The following is a 17735-nucleotide window of genomic DNA, read 5'->3' on the forward strand; positions in this document are numbered from 1 at the left end:
ACCGCCAAGAAGATTCTGTATGAACACAGGAGTAAGACTTAATTGACCGCTAATCCCTAATTGATCTCCAATTGACGCACCGTTTGGAAACAAAAATGTACAATTTGGAAAGAGAAGATACAATTATTCTAGCTTCACAGCTAGAATTTATAATAATAGTTATTAATAATAGTTATAGTATATATATATATATATATATATATATATATATATATATATATATATATAATATAACATATATATAATAATATAGTATATATATAATAGTTATAGTTGTTACAGTTATACAGCATTTATCGTTGTTGACAATCGGTGATTGTAAAAACGAGCCGCAAGGCTCGAATAATCCGCTTACAAAATTATCCACTTTGTGTACAAGCAGAGCGCGGATTAGAAAGAATTTACTATATTTATAAAGACGTTCTATAGTTGACAAAACAATTGTTCTCTTACAACTCCGTTTGTTTCAGCTTGTAGCTACGATTTCGGTAACGGAGACGATTTACGCAAGAATGGCTGTCGTTCGGAAAAAATTAGATGAACCGAATTCTAACGAAGAAAGTCGAGTGAAGATTAAAATGGAGGTTGTTGTCGACGTGAAAGTGACCGCCACGAGTGGCAGTGGATAGTCTTCCGTGTAGCAATCCCGGGAATAGCGACCGGCCCGAGAATTCGGACCGTTAACCACCTGGTGGGAGGCGGGTGATCAATCGGGCAGAGTCGGGAGAGGGGTCTGAGCGCGGCCAGATCTACTAGTCCCATTTGTCGGGTGTATCGTGTGAAGAGCGCGCGTCTACGAGAAGGCGCGCGGAGTTGAGTTTTCCGCGACCCCGTTCGAGTCCTCGCGACCCTGGAAAGGTGCTAAGAGTCCCGCGACCATTCTCGATTAGGATGGTAACGCTGTCAGGCCCAATTTACGATCGTTGTCTACGCTGAGAGCTGAAAACGAAAACGCGGATAACAGAACGACCGGACAAAGGGGAACCGGAGGGGTCACGAGGGTCTTCGATGATTTACAGGTAAGGGTGCGATTTGGGTGCCTAATTGCAGGTCTCTGTACGTTCCCGTTCGGGAACGCACAATTTTGTGGAAATTGCGAATAGAGATTGCATATACCGTGCACAGTATGTACGGTAGCATGTAACTGCGTTCCCCGATCGCTCTGGTGGACTGTATGTTATGTAAATAAATGAACTACAGTAATGTCTCTCCAAAATTGACGCTCAGGTTGTCCACAGAAATGGACAATTTGGAAAGAGGAGATACGATTATTCGAGCCTTGCGGTTCGTTTTTATAGTTACGAATTGTCAACAACTATAAAAGCGAGCTACAAGGCTCGAATAATCGTATCTCCTGTTCCCAAATTGTCCATTTTTGTGCACAATCTTAGCGTCAGTTGGGGAGACATTACTGTAGTTCGCATGTTAATATAATTTGCAAAAATAGACGCGCGTATAGGATTACACGTTAGGTCATAGAGATCGTATCTCCTCTTCCAAGATTGTCCATTTCTGTGCACAATCTTAGCGTCAGTTGGGGAGACATTACTGTAGTTCGTATTTTAATATAATTTATAATTATATTAATTATAATTATATTTAAATAGAGATCTGAACACATATATCTTCTCCTGCGAAGACATCGCATACTTTATGAACGTGAGCTTGTAAATCGCAGATCATTAGCAATAATTCTTAAGCGATCAACCGTGTATCGATAGTCGGGCCGAACGATGAAGTGGAATGTGGAAATTTATAGCACGCGTGTAATTCAGAGAAGAACACTGCTAACTTATGGAAATTTATGTACGCTCGGTTTTCGAAATGCTAGAAGAACATAGTTCAAGGATGAAGTCGTTCGTGACCGAAATCGGAGAATTATTAAAATCGTTGCACGCTCATCGGGGATAAGAGCAAGCGAACGATTGCCGACAGACCGCGAATTTTTAGACAGAAGAAGAATTTTCCGCAACTGGAACTGTATCAAAATTTGATCCTTGAATAATTCTAATATATCGATCCCGCTTGCCTCGAATCCCCCGCTCAAAATCCTTAGCCTCTAAGTAAAAGCAACCGTACAATTTCCGAAGAGCATCATTTTAATGTTCGCCGGTTGCGTTCCCGACTTCGTTATCTATAGTAATGTATTTCGCACGATTTGCAGAATGCATCGGCAGCTGCAGTTCATCCTGAAAGGTCAATTTCTGCGAGCGCGGGATGCAGTTCAACGCAATCTCTGTACAGGTAAAAATTCGAATAACAATTTCAATCTGTTACACAGAAGAAACATCGATTGCCATAAGTCGACATAAAAATGGTACACTTTTGTAACGTTTCTCTGCGCCATTTTTCTCATAAATGCGCGGAAGCCCATAGTCTACGTTTCTAGATGAAGGAAAAGTGTTGAATTCCTCTCGAAGAAAGCGCATCGAAATCGATCGTGCTCGATCAAGCATTCAACGCGCGTCTTCATGCTTCTCCATTGTGCGTTTAGGAGCGGGAACGGTGACCTCGCCGCGGATTTACAGCCTGGATCACGACACATCGATCCAGGCGAGGCCGTACAATGAGATCCCGGGTCCGAAACCGATCCCGATCCTCGGGAACACCTGGAGACTGTTCCCGGTGATCGGTCAGTACCAGATCTCCGACATGGCGAGAGTGTCACAAATATTCCACGACGAGTACGGGATCATTTGTCGCTTGAGTGGATTGATCGGCCGACCGGATCTTCTCTTCGTCTACGACGCCGACGAGATCGAGAAGATCTACAGGCAGGAAGGGCCAACGCCGTTCAGGCCGTCGATGCCCTGTTTGGTGCGTTACAAAGGCGTCGTGCGCAAGGATTTCTTTGGAAGTCTGCCTGGCGTTGTTGGAGTGTACGTAGAATTCGAAATCGTTCCGTTTTAACTTTGTATGATCGATGATGCGCGAGACCTTTTCTTATCTGAATCGATCGCGTACTTCCGCGAGTATGCGTTGAGTAATGTTGGCAATTGATTCTATTAAATCACGATGATATATGAATCAACCGTACAGCTTTCTGATCACTCCAACTTTGTACTATGCGTCCCATTAAAATATAATAACAATAATTATTATCATTATTATTGTTATTATTATAATTATTATGTAATAATATAATATAATATAATATAATATAATATAATATAATATAATATAATATAATATAATATAATATAATATAATATAATATATTGTATATTATAATATAATATTATATTATTGTTATTATTAGTGCCAATAGCACTGACCCGGAATCGAAGTAATGCTAGCGAGGTTTTGGTTTCGCGGACTATCTTCGCAAGGGGGGGGGAGAGGTTAAGGGGTAGGTCCGAGGATCGAAGCCTTGGACTCGGTGAATCCTCCACAATAATAATAATAATCATAATAATAATAATAATAATAATAATAATAATAATAATAATAATAATAATAATAATAATAATAATAATAATAATAATAATAATAATAATAATAATAATAATAATAATAATGATAATGATGATAATGATGATAATGATGATAATGATGATAATGATGATAATATGATAGTAGCCACGCAAGAACAGATGAAGTACAAAAACTAAAAGAAAGAATACAAACACTTGAAACAGAAAGCCAGTGAAGTTGTCATCCGGTTCTTGTAAAATTGCATTCTTGTTGGAATACGCACTTGCTGTCAAGTACAACTACTTGTGGCCAGGATGAGTAGGTGTTATCTTATTCTACGTTGCAACATAGTTCGCGCATATCATTCTTCGAAATCTCCGTATGACTGCATTGAACAAATTCGACATCGAGCGGACGATCGTCTCTGGTTTTCCTTGGCCCTCAAACAAGCCGCGAACATTCGACTGACGCGAATGAGCTATCGTAGATGACATAATAAAATATTTGCTTATTCTAGACACGGAGAGCCTTGGCGAGAATTTCGTACACGCGTACAGAAACCAGTGCTCCAGCCGCAGACTGTTCGAAAATACATCACGCCCATTGAGGTGGTCACTGCCGACTTTATAAAAAGGTAATTTCGGGTGACCTTGCACTTTGAGACCGTGGTGTCGTGATCGCCAGCCTTGGCAAGCCCGAATGCCAAACTCTTGCTTCAATGATGACTAATTCCTCCTTTCCCAGAAGACAAATATTTTACTTTATAGTACAGTTTACGCATCGCAGATTTCATTAGTGGTCATTATTATAATTAGTGATCGTCGTCCTACCTTTTTAACACTCGAACGACGAGGTCTGGCTCCGTTTGGAACCAGATTACAAATATGGTTACTTCAGTATCTAGTTTGTGACAATTAATTTTTGATTTTTAACGTGTTTCAATGAGGACTACGGAAAAATTGACGCGTCTAGAATAAGTGCCTTAAAAAAGATTGACAAATGAAATTATAAATAATCCGAACTATACTCGGTTAGATTTTCGTCAAAATAGTCCGCCGTTCGAGTGTTAAAGCTTTATTCACTAGCAGGCTACAATAAGTTGTCAACAATTTCCTTGGAAATGTTAATCCTATTGCTACTGAAACATATACAAATTTTAGACGCGTATGTAGCTTAAAAGTTGTTAACATTTCGTTTCAGGATTGAAGAAATTAAAGGAGAAGATGGAGAACTGCCGGGAGACTTTGACAATGAGATACACAAATGGGCCCTAGAGTGTTCGTATACATTTTATGCCAGAAGCACGATAGATTTAGCAGAAAGTACGATTACTGAAACTAGAACTTTCTGGTAGATCTAAAATGTCTGCACTGTTTCCATCGATTCTTACAGTACTTAATCTACTTAACACATCGAAATTACGTTCATAATATGCAGGCATCGGTCGAGTGGCTCTCGATGTAAGATTAGGTTGCCTGGGTGGTACTCTAACTCCAGACTCGGAGCCTCAGAAGATCATCGATGCTGCAAAGTTTGCTCTGAGGAATGTAGCAGTTCTCGAGTTGAAGGCTCCCTTTTGGAGGTACCTACCTTCTCGTCTGTGGACAAAATATGTACGCAACATGGATTACTTTATGGAGTGAGTCGTACTGAATTTCTATAGAACAATTACATTTGGCAGCAATAGGTAGGATGACTGCACAATGATAATATTATTATTTATATTATATATATATTATTATTATTTATATTACATATATTATATATTATTATTATTATTATTATTATTATTATTATTATTATTATTATTATATATTATATGATAATTCTACTCCTCAGAGTATGCATGAAGTACATCGATGCTGCAATTGAGAGGTTGAAGACCAAGCAAGCTGACAACGACTCTGATCTATCCTTGATGGAGAGAATTCTAGCAACAGAGACTGACCCTAAAATGGCATACATCCTTGCATTGGATTTAATTCTAGTTGGTATAGATACTGTACGTATAAAACTAGCAATGACGACCTTTTGTTTCTAATGTAACGGAAAACAGATATTTAATTGTCCCATGGTATTGCAGATTTCTATGGCCGTTTGCTCGATATTGTATCAGCTGGCAACTAGACCGGAAGAGCAGCAGAAAATTCACGAGGAGCTCGTAGAAATTCTCCCTGATCCATCTGTTCCTCTCACCACGAAACATCTCGATCAAGCCGTCTACATGAAAGCTTTTATACGCGAGGTGTTTAGGTGTGTATTAGTGAAAAGTCCATACTTCGTTAAACATGCAAGTAGATAGAACGTCAAAAGCACATGATGCTGCGTTTCAGGGTATATTCTACCGTCATCGGGAACGGCAGAACATTACAAAATGACACTGTAATCTGTGGCTACAAAGTACCGAAGGGAGTAAGTAACGCATTCTTAATGACAGTACTTCCAATTGCGGTCTGATCGTGAGTAAGATTTAACGCCAGTCTAATCGATTGCAGATACAAGTCGTATTTCCAACGGTCGTAACAGGGAATATGGAACGGTACGTGAAAGATTCCAAAATATTTAGGCCCATGAGATGGCTCGAGGAATCTACGAAAGAGACACTGCACCCTTTTGCATCCCTGCCCTACGGTCATGGTGCACGCATGTGCTTAGGTAGAAGATTTGCCGATTTGGAGATGCAGGTGCTACTTGCCAAAGTAAGGAAAAAATTATGGATCTTTAAATGTCAAATGTCGAAAAGGCAGAACATTTTCATTAAGACGCACTGTATTATTAGATAGATTTCACATAGATTGTTGTAAGGTTAAACATTCACATATTTTTCTTGTGCTCCAGTTAATACGGTCTTACAAGTTGGAGTACCACCATGAACCACTCAAATACAAAATTACGTTCATGTACGCCCCAGACGGTGAGCTGAAATTCAAGGTGATGCGGAGATAATGAATAAAGACCATGCTCACCGAGACCATGCACTTACTCGTTTTCTATTTATTTTTGTACATATCAAAATAAATAACTAGACCGCCGATGCTTATGCAGATATACATTTTTACACAAATTAGAATTTTTTAAAATTTGTTTCTTCTATCAAGGGTGCTATTATATCCCAAAGAATAGAATAAGACTGACGAGACTTTCCTACACGTTGTAACACAGTTTTATGACATAAAATATGTAGCATATAAAGTTCTCAGTCTATACGTAACTAATTTATTGTTCGCACGCTGCTTCCTCAATGTGAACTACCTGTCGATGAACTTCAAGTTTAGAGGTCCCTTTGGCGAATACATAGGGTTGATGTGGTATTCTAGTTTCTCGTAATGATATTCTATTTTGTAACGCTGAAGAATCTGAAACAAAACCATATTTTGCACCGATCGAATACGAGAATCGTTTAGAAGAAGAATTCACTTAGGATATTAAATCATAATCCTAACAAAAACATCGTGGGTAGACTCGTGAACGAAAATTGCTCCACTGTGTATATAGTTCTGTTGTACCAAATAAATATTATCTTTTTGTTACAAACGTTGTAGATTTCACGAAAGAAAAAATACGAAACCTAATTGACCAAGGGGTGTCAACATTTCCTGCACGCTCTCTCGCCATTATTTTCCTCCCAATTATGTTCCTCTGTTCCTCGTGCGTCGTATACTGTGACCTCAATGATCAATGGGCTTCTGGAGAACGATAGAGGAAACATGAAGTGAAATTTCTTAAGGCAAAGAACTAGAAAGCGAGCACAGAGCTAGCACGAACTCATTTTTTACTGCCGGAAATTTCTCTTGCACATTTACCACCGTTCTGACCGTTTTTGTAGTCCAAGAAAATGTATGAAATTTTTATTATTCAAGAGTAATGAAATATGCGTTGCAACGTAGTCAGAAAATTCAGAAGGCGTCCCAAGTATTTTTAAGTCCAAGAAAACGTTCGAAATTGTTATTATTCGAGAATAGTGAAATATGCGTTGCAACCTAGTCAGAAAATTCAGGAGACGTCCCAAGTATTTTTAAGTCCAAGAAAACGTTCGAAATTGTTATTATTCGAGAATAGTGAAATATGCGTTGCAACGTAGTCAGAAAATTCAGGAGACGTCCCAGGTAATTTCACTGCAGGAACACAGTACGCGCAATAAACAGCGTTCGAAAATCCCAAGTTCCTTAACTACCCTGTATTTATTACCCCTCTGGACGGTAAAAGGAATTTTCCATCTTTATTGACGCTGTTAGAAGCAGCAAAAGAACGTTTCGAATATCGTGAAACCATTTGAATAATTTATTGCTGTTCTTGGAAATTCTGGGAACAGGAATATTTCCCTTCATTTTATCTCAGTGTCGTATCTTACCCTTTAACACTTTCACAGTCAAAGATTTTAAATTTTGCTGTTTCCACAGATTTGAAAATTGATGTCGTACAAATTCTCAGTTTTTTTGTTTAAATAAAATACTTCAGAAGATTGTAGTACTTCATATACAATAATATAGGTAAGCTGGTATTTTAAATATTTACAAAATAATTATACGTCCTGAGATTGCGACATAAAACATTGTTCAGATAGACAAAATGCTAGTCTTTTGGTCAGCCTAATGTCAGATACGCAATCCCTATTTAATGTTAGAACAGAGGAAATTGTAATGACAACGTTTTCGATGAAAATAAAGTCACTGGGATCAGATGTGCACTCAAGGTTCGCGTTAGCTAGGTAGCTCGGCGGCGCTCAGACGACAAGATTGATGGCATCTCAAGGAGCCTAATTGTCCCCCACAATAAACGGCGAATTCTCGGATGTTTATTGTTCGTGAGCATTTGCCGTGACCACCAAGGAAACTAACAGGACTGTAGTTAAAGTGGGCATCGGCTATATCGTAATAAAACTCCGAAATGCTGGCTCGGTCCCTTCTCCCTATACTCTACCGCTTCCTGTGTATATGTGTAGTCAAATCGCGATAATATACCTCGTCCTTGAGGAATTAAAAATGGTCCTCCATCAAATAACACGCTTATTATTGATAATATGTATAAAAAAAACGTCGAAAGAACATATTATTAGATTTGACATGGCGAATGTGGTATGCAAAGAATATTTCTCGAGGTCACAGTTTTCAATATCTCAAGGTAATCGAAGGATTTTTTGAGTGGAACTGTAAATTTTGATTATCTTATGATTAGATTGCTTCATAGGTAATCTTGGAAAAATTCTTTTCTTCGATAAAAATATGACACCGTGTACGTGCCTTGCATATAACTAGAACTGATATCGTTTGTTTTATAACGCTGAATAATAACTGTCCGTTCGCATAACTTTATGGTCGTAGCAGCGCAGACTTAATTAAATAGAATGACCGTCCAACTAAAATCTGGAGTATCCGGATAATTAGATTACAATTTTATTACCTTACTAATGACAACCAGCATTTCCAGTTCAGCGAACCGTCGACCCAAACACATTCTCCTGCCATAACCGAAAGGAAGCGATGCGAAACTATGACGCACGCCATCAGCTTGCAGCCACCGTTCCGGAAGGTATTCGTTGCTTTGCGGAAAGTACTTGTCCAGATTGCTTATCACGTAATGCTGAAAGACCACTTGGACCTAATTGTAGAGACAATGATTGTTAATTGAGGAGAAATCCTCTTGTTCGCGTTCTGTTCACTGTGTTCTTTTTAATTGCGACGCGACGCGATGAAAGAGCAGTTCGCTTAAATTCTCTAAGGCCTTAATTATGTTATCATCGCCTGACGATCATCTGGCAAATGAGAGATTTAATTGCTCGTTTTTATCGCATAAAATGAATAAAACACATTGATCCAGATTTATAAAAAAAATTTAATAGAATCTCCATCGAAGCTTCATTTATATGAGAATGTGTTTCTCTTACTCCTTTAGGTACTTGGTATCCACTGATCACCGTGTCCTTGGTCATGCAGCGTCCATTGCCGATAACGACCGGATACATTCTGAGAAAAAAATGAGATCATCGTTACTCAGTAACAACAATAAATTCATTTAGCCTTGTCTCCAACCTTGTTTACATTTTGACCGTAACGTATATATCAGACATTGAAACTTATGCAACTGTATAGTAGGTCTTGCAGTTTACTCGACGTACTGTTTATGTGTATGTGTATGTGTGTGTGTGCTCTTCTTTGAAGTACATACAGTTCATATTTATGAAACAGGAAGATGGTATGTTAACACAATTTGTGAATCCTCAGGCGTGAAAAAAACTGTTTGATAAATACTCAGAGCTGTTAGAATCCTTGTGAATCCTGTTAGAAACTGTGGTCGAAAGGATTAAAGATTACCGGTTGTCATCGACGTTCAAACGATTGGGACCAGGGCCCTTTTCTCTTAGAGTTTAGGAGTTAAAGGGTTCTGCATACCTGGAAATTTAAAAAGAGAAATTTATAACTGCTGACTACATTCAAGCTATTCTACAAAAGTATACACGAACCTTTGGGTTTCTTTAATGCATGCCTTCAGGTACTTCAATTGATCCAAGTGTTTCCCTTCGAGTTGCATATCCTCGCCTGGTATCACATTACATACTTCCTTGTATGCTAAATCTTGCTTATTTGGGTGCAGGGCCAGCTGATAAAGCACCGATGCCACAGAATTCGAAGTCTACAGCATCGTTCATGAATAATGTTAAATATATTAATTCAGTGCGTTAGATTTATTGATTGCAGATTTAAACTTTGAAAATCTTACTAACTGTATCTATTCCAACCAAAAATAGGTCCAGAGAGAGGATAGTGGCCAGTTTGGTATCGTTCTCAAGAGTCAACACTCTTTCTAACAGAGAAGGTTCTTTGTCGTTATCCTTTGCCTTTCGAATTCTTGCAAGAGCAGCTTCAGTGTACTTTGAAGTAGTGCTGAAAATTGTATAAATAATGAATTAAATTTACTCCACTTTAGTTGAAGCAGGAAGCAGTTATCTCTAAAACAAGACAATGCAATCTATTTGCAATTTATAATCTTCCTACTATTTATAATCTACCCCAAATAAATACAGTCTCAACGGAACTACAGTAAATTCACTCTAATTCGCACTCAGATTGTGCACAAAAATAGACAATTTGGGAAGAGTAGATTATTATTTGAGCCTCGCAGCTCGTTTCTAGATTTGTTGACAATCGGTAACTATAAAAACGAGCCGCAAGGCACGAATAATCGTATCTCTTCTTCCCAAATTGTCCATTTTTGTGCACAATCTGAGCACGAATTAGGGAGAATTTACTGCACCAGGGTACTGTCCCATAGGGCAATCAATATTTATCGGATTTTTCAATAAAATTGACTGTACTCGACGATAGTGTCCAACGCGTTTACGTATTGTAGCCACGTAGGTGTGTTGAACAGCCTCCAGAACGGTATTTTCAGTTCCAACACTCCCACGTTAACGAAGAAAGTGCAGACAGCGTCAATCAGCTTCTGGGTTTCGGCATTCGCGTTGTCATCCATACAACCCAGTCGAACGTCCAATGCTACACGTGCTATGGCTGAAAAGTGGAACCAGAATGACCGTGAAAAAAATATTGCAGCTATTTTGGTAGTTGATTCTAGCTATTTATAGTTCTAGTAACCAAAATCATTCGGTTGAATTTTGCTTGAGGCGGGGACCCGAATCCAGCACACCTTTCGCTTATTAACGAAAGTGACTTGCGTGATCGGAGACATAAAAACTCGGGGCTGCACCATTATTTCCAGATCAGCGCGATTATCAAACATAAAAAGCATAAGAATCTTTTTATACGAGCGAAGTTCATGGTCATGATTTTGAACGGTGAAACGGGATCCAATTCGGGGATCCACAGACTTTATTTCTCAAACGACAGACCTCGAATGCTCCCTTGTGCAAGAATACCTGAAGGGAATCCATGCAGAATGATTTGTAAATATTTAAAAGACGAAGCCTATCGGCCGTGAGGAATTACGAAATATCGCTTTCTGCTCACACTCGAGGGACCATTTGTGAACCTCGTTGAGGAAATCGTCGGGCACCTCGTTGTTCTCGTCTCGTATAGCGGATATTCTGAAAAATGGGAGAGATTCCGTTAGCGGTGTCGACACTGGTTGTATTGATGGAAGAGAAGAGGAGAGTGAAAGGTTGAAAAGTCTCGATCAGTCACAGACGCGTGGAATCGGATCTAATCGGGGACCGTTTGTCGGCGAACCTTTGAAGGAATGCTAAACTCGCCTCCTCGATGGAAGAAATGTACATTCTTGCGGTCCGCGGTTGCAGCATCACCTGTTGCACCTTGCTCCGGAAGTTGTACCAGTCCTCGCCATGTCTGGAACAGAAACTTTCGTTAGAAAAATCTGGGACCCTCGTAGTCGTATTTCGGGGTACTCAGTTGCTATCACAGCAACAGCATAGTGGTATTAGGTAATACTAAAGGCGAGTGTCCATCTGAGAGTAAAACTCCCGACAGTTGCTTTATAGTTTAGTATACGGGGAACCAGGTGTTAAAGTCGTACGAGAGCCATTGTCAGATAGCTACTAGCACAGTACGAAACCAATTCGTTTTGCGAGAGTAGTTTTACTCTGAGATGGACACCCGACTTAAGTGGCGTACAGAAAGTATCTAATTTTCTAAAGCGAAATGTCTGAGAAAATTGGCGCTTCGGTGGTGACACGCTTGTTTAAACAATTTCTAATCATGTCCGAACGTTTGTGATACCGGTAAAAGATATACCGTTGTATTTGGACGATTCTGTGCAGAATCGTTTTATGTAAAAATTGTTTCTACAGCCTCCGCAATCGAAACGCAGGAAATGCTTGAAACCGGAAATGCTGCATCGAAAATGTCAACACCGGATGTGCCGCGTACACTTTAATGCTGCGAAATACGGGAATCATTGCTAACGTCGATAAGATGATGATCCGGTGAAAGGTGAGGCCGAATGGAAACTATGAATTATCTCATCATCCCAACCCGGCAGGCGGATCGGTCATAGCAAACGGTGTGCCTTGAACTATGGTTATGAAAAAAAAAGAAGCGATAGTACTAAACTTTCTAATTCCGACGCGAGTAGATCATCGCGCGAGAAGAACGAGAGATTTTGCTGACGTATTAACAACTATAAATAAACATACAAGAGTGAGTTACATTAAAACGATAAATCCAAATCGCTTCGATCGAAGGCAATTTCGTAAATTTAGTATCCAATTGAATTCTAAATAAAATAAGTGAAACCATCACGATTTATCGAAACCTAACGGATTAGGGAAAGAAATTGATATTTTAACCGCTGGAGACTGCAATGACCATGTTGGGAAGCTTGCAGTGGTTACCGTGCTTATAGCCGTCTCGACGGTCTGCCAGAAAAACGTACAAATAAATTGGGACAAACAAAACGAGCGTTGTGCCAAAACGGTGGTAAACGATACATTCTTGCGATCCGCATGAAAGGAAAGGTTACGTCACCGGTTAAGACTCTCGCTTCCTGCATGGCAACTAGAGCTGCAATTACATTGCATTGTGTCAACGACCCCCTTTTCACCGATATACACCCTTAGCGGAGACGCACGATGCAGCGGTGTCGTGTTTTGCTTTTAAACTAGATACCGATTTCTCTTTTACAGGGTGCATCAACCGATCGTCATTGCATTGTTACGCTACCGACGGACCACAAGAACTTACGCATAACATTACATTATATTAGAGCAAACATTTGTACCATTTATTTCATCTATTCCATTTTTTTGTATGCACTTTCATTTATCCGGCTATTATTATTCAATTATCCGGCTGCCTTTAAACTCGGCTACATAAATTTCCATAAATTTCCACATTCGTAACTCTGCTTGAAATTCCTCTATAAATATCAATATTTGCACAAACGTCGACAATACCTGATTCTAATTAAATCCTGATTCGCTGAGGATCACTCCTTATATCCGTCAAGTATTGACCAATGCCTACAGGTAGGTAATCACGGCGGTTCTTTATGCAAATGAGAATTATCTGCGGGAACAACGAGAAGCAGGAACGAAATTTCTGCTTTGTTTTAATTAATAATATTTGGAGATAACGCATTGATTTTAAGAAGATAGTGTTCCGATAGTTTCGCTGTTTTCATTAGCGTCCACGATAAAAATGCATCACACAAGGTTCTTTTGCAAAGCCTGTTAACATTGCACGATCTAGTCCTGCACCGTGCAAGTAGGAGGAACATGAAAATAGAGCAAACGGTTTTTCCGTTCGGTACAGAAATGGCAACGTGAGATTATAAGGAAAGCGAGCATAGCCGAAGCGTATCTAACAATGAAAGTGCAACGGGAACATGCGTCTCATCGTTATACTTGTCCAGCGTTCAACGACAGCCGCAAATATTTGCGACGCGATGTGTTTGCCAAGCGAAAAGAGGTTGCGCCCCTAACCACGTTGCGAACTGCAAAGTCAATGTTTAACTATTACACGCGTGCTAATGGAACATCTGCAAACATTTTGAGATTGCGAGAACGCGAGGACGCGTGTCCGATCGCAAACACGTCGTTCCACTGAACCCAAAGTTCCGATCAGTTTTTACCAATTCATTTTACCGAATCTTTGAACACACTTAGGTTTCAACACGCTATTTGTACCGCTATGAACCGGAACTACCGTTTATGCTACTCATCCTTGGACAACGTATAATGACATTTTGTAATCAGCATTAATCAGCGATTCCCATTTGTGGGATATTACTTCATCCGTTCGCTTTCATTTACCCTCAAGTAATCGTCAGGCCTATCGAGATTGAAAAGACTATTGCTGTTTGTGCAATCGTAACGACATCCATTGAATCTATCCACGCCTGATCTGTCTGGCCCGGAAGTGCTACAACCTGCAACGCGCCTGTCAGTGTTACTAAGTGACCCGCTATATCAAATTGCCTTGTATTCTGATCGGCTGGGTTGCAGGGCAACGTGAAAACTCTATTGTGGGTAATAACACGGATCTATGACAGAAGAAAGTGGCTGGCCACTCGATTTAACGAGCGAGTAATTGCCAGCGGGTGCTCGTATAATAAAACATATATTTCGTACACGTAGTGATAAAGATATTATATATTAATTGAACACTAATTAATTGAATGATTCGAATGTATTACATTAAAAGGAACAATAAAATGTTCAACGGAACTATAGCATTGAATATTGTAAAACTGCACTGCCTCAAAAAGTATCGGTTTTCACAGTCAGATGAACGGGTGGGGATAATTGTAGCACAATTTTCTGACTGTTCGAGAACTCCTCGAGAATTACGTGCCGTTTTCAACTACCCCTTTTATGGTCCAAATAACAGGTGCCATTGACCTCTCCGAGCCGACGATACTACTGCATGTATGACTGACGAAAGTCATGTATCAATCACCGGACTATGACTTCAAGATTTTCAGGTGGACGTTTTAGAGACACGCAAATGTAATTTGAAAGCGGTGCCTATATATGCATTTATAGAAAAATTCAATGCGGACTTATCCTTTTGCGTTAGCATTTGCCAAATTGGAGTAAATTTTTGCCTTAGACTGTCAAATTTTCACGCAAGAAACACACGTATATTTTGTACGGTTGATGTAGAAGATTTTTTTTTAAGTTTTCCTTGCGTAATATAAACATTAACTGTTAATGCAACGGTTGAAAGCTTACACAGCGATCACGCCGGCGTTACCACGAAAAAAATCCCTTCGAAGCACGTGCTTGTAATAGTTGAGAGAAGGCATCGACGGTCTGTAAGGCATCCTCTCCTCTTGTCTGAAGATACGTTCGATTTCGTTCGCGTCGTAGATGAAGACCATGTCTGGCCTGCCGAGGAGGCCCTCCATCTTTACAATATCACCATATTCGTCATACAGCCTCCGTGACACCTTATCCACCGATTGGATCTGAAAGTCACCTGTAATCGTGGCCCATAAATCAGTGATCCATACTCTTACTCTTATCTTTATTGAATGCTACACGATCGAGCTATCGATAAAGAGAAAGATGCTAAGGACGGGCTTGAACCATCCCGATCAAAATTAAGAAATGATCAACACGATCTCTGACAATTGGTTTTCCAAATAAAAATTCAAAAAGCCGGATCCAGACGAGCCCGTCCGAAGATTAATGGCTGAACAGGTAGCTGAGATGTTGAAGTGAAAAAATGAGAGAGGACATCTGGTAGTACAATGTTTCCAGTCTCGTTTCAGGTTTAAGGGCAGGTAGTGTTAGTCGGTGCGTACCTATGAACGGTATGAATCGCCACGTGTTGCCCAAAAGAGGAATAGGTTTTGGCCCAGGAATTTCGGTGTATGGACGACACCTAGTCAAATCTTGCTCCTCGATTTCCGTGGCCAAAGTCTCGATCTCTCGGACTGCACTCCTCCATGGTTTAAATTTAAAATAACACGCGAACGAACCGGCGAACCTGCCATGTAATATTCTCATCTTTTTCTTCCTGTAACACGGAATGTGCGAAAGATATAATTATATAATTCATTTAAATTAATCGAACAATGAGATGCAAATGAGAGATTTGGAGACTCTGGTGTCTAGACCGTGCTGGACCTGTTTCCCATAATTTTTCTTTTCCAAAGACAGTTACTATTTAGAACCGGCCATCCTCGGTGCTCGGTACAATTTGAAACACTGAATCATATCGCAACTATTTACGTCGATGGATTCATATTTTGCAAAAATATTTGCAACCAGCGAAACAATGACTCAAACTTCGTTTGACTTCAAATAATCGTTCGCTACAAATAATCCTGCTAAATACTATAATCATTCGTGGAACGTGACTCGTGTTCCAGCACGCCTACATTCGATACTAAAGACATAGTTCCGTTGTGTATTAGCAAATTGCACCGCGGGATCCACGGAAACTCTTTCAGGTGAAACTACGGCACGATCGTTTCGTGCTCACCGGCTAGAATTGTTCATGGAACTCGTTTCGCTGTTTGAAAAATGTATTTCTATGTATTTGTATGCCAGAGAAGTTGTGACGTCAAACGGGTGCCGAACAAGAATCTTGAATAACAATTGCTGTATCAGAATGGCACCAGCTGAATCATTTGAAAAAATATAATATAATAATATAATAATATAATATAATTTATTTAGATTTTTTAACGAATGTAAAGACGCCAAATCATTTATTTGTGTTTCATAAATTTATAATCAATTTTTATTTGTTCAGAAGAGAAAGTACGTAGATATTTTTTCAAATATATATATATATATATATATATATAGTGTTTTTACATTCAAGAAAAGGTATAAATAAATTATTCAATGTTTATTAAAATTAATTAATATTAATATTTTTAATTAAGCCATAAACGCATAAAGCTTTACGATCTAATGATAAACATTATAGTCGTACTGTTAGCACGTTCAAACGTTTACCTTGACCAAATTTCCGGTCCGGCAATTCTCTCCCTGTTATTAGATTTTAATGTTGATTTGCTTGTGTCGACGATGCTTGTGAAATAAATAAAAGCACGTGCATTCATTTATTTATTTATATTTCGTTTACTTGATCTATAAATGTAAATTAATAGTAATTTTGGTCGATTCACAAATACTGTCACGATAATTGTAATCTTATAGAACACTTTTCTTTTCATTTATGCCATTGAATCCCATACGAAGTTATTAGCAATCATACAGTAGTTAACGGAGAAGAATAATACTTAATAATATTTCGTGTTAATATAGACTGCTTCGAAATAATTGTATATTGTTCAGAATTAAAAACCATAGCACTTACCACGATGCAGTTAAAAATTGATTTCCGTTTGCGAGAAATTTCAATCGTTTAGTGTACTGTCACTCGCGCCCGGATTTCACTCTCTGCACAAACGCAATTGTCACTGTGTCTATTTAAATGGGAACTCACTTTCGATTTTCGTAAGCCGCGTTCGTTAGAGTTAATTATTAGGTTGTTAATTGTACACCTTGTTTCAGGTACACGTGCATCGTGCATCGATCAATCGTTTCCGAGTGAATATGTACTGACAGCGGGGTCCAAGATATCAGATGCACTTTTACTCTTTGACGGTTCCCGCCACTTATTAAGTACCATGATGTAAAGAATGAGAACAAGTGGGAGGACAGAATGAGGTGGGGAACAGTCGTCGAATTTCCATAAAATCTGACTAATCTTATCGTCTAAAGCAGTTAACACCATTAATCGGTTTACAACGCCCGATTATACTGAATGATCGACAGAGTCAAAAAAAAAGAATCATTTACATGTTCAAAGAATACCGCATCTTTGAATCGCTTACTTCGATAGTCCTCTTCTACTACATAAATCGCGAACGATTTCCATTGGTCGTAG

The 17735-nt window shown here is 39.1% G+C and overlaps 2 protein-coding genes across 4 annotated transcripts; one reads left to right on the forward strand and one right to left on the reverse strand.

Annotated features, from left to right (window-relative positions):
* Positions 1–735: 735 nt before the first annotated feature.
* On the forward strand, positions 736–6448 carry Cyp301a1 (Probable cytochrome P450 301a1, mitochondrial). The gene is made up of 11 exons (XM_033487215.2): positions 736–1019; positions 2165–2244; positions 2495–2879; positions 3932–4048; positions 4615–4691; positions 4852–5053; positions 5254–5416; positions 5498–5667; positions 5748–5826; positions 5910–6113; positions 6253–6448. The coding sequence occupies exons 1-11, from the start codon at positions 1009–1011 to the stop codon at positions 6358–6360; spliced, it is 1596 nt and encodes a 531-aa protein (XP_033343106.2). The 5' UTR covers positions 736–1008; the 3' UTR covers positions 6361–6448.
* LOC117230109 (putative cytochrome P450 301a1, mitochondrial) lies at positions 6377–17668 on the reverse strand. Of its 3 annotated transcripts, none has more exons than XM_033487217.2 (12): positions 17163–17668; positions 16799–16933; positions 15634–15848; positions 15059–15305; positions 11598–11714; positions 11379–11455; positions 10727–10922; positions 10136–10295; positions 9875–10044; positions 9299–9377; positions 8815–9012; positions 6377–6770 (listed from the first exon to the last, which is right to left on the reverse strand). In XM_033487217.2, the coding sequence occupies exons 2-12, from the start codon at positions 16903–16905 to the stop codon at positions 6663–6665; spliced, it is 1674 nt and encodes a 557-aa protein (XP_033343108.2). In that variant the 5' UTR covers positions 16906–16933; positions 17163–17668; the 3' UTR covers positions 6377–6662. The 3 variants fall into 3 exon arrangements, with proteins under 3 accessions (XP_033343108.2, XP_076380699.1, XP_076380700.1); XM_076524584.1 differs by having other exon boundaries at positions 11358–11455; XM_076524585.1 differs by lacking the exon at positions 16799–16933 and having other exon boundaries at positions 11358–11455.
* Positions 17669–17735: the final 67 nt, after the last annotated feature.

Source organism: Megalopta genalis, chromosome 9, assembly GCF_051020955.1.
Source record: "Megalopta genalis isolate 19385.01 chromosome 9, iyMegGena1_principal, whole genome shotgun sequence".
NCBI lineage: Eukaryota > Metazoa > Arthropoda > Insecta > Hymenoptera > Halictidae > Megalopta > Megalopta genalis.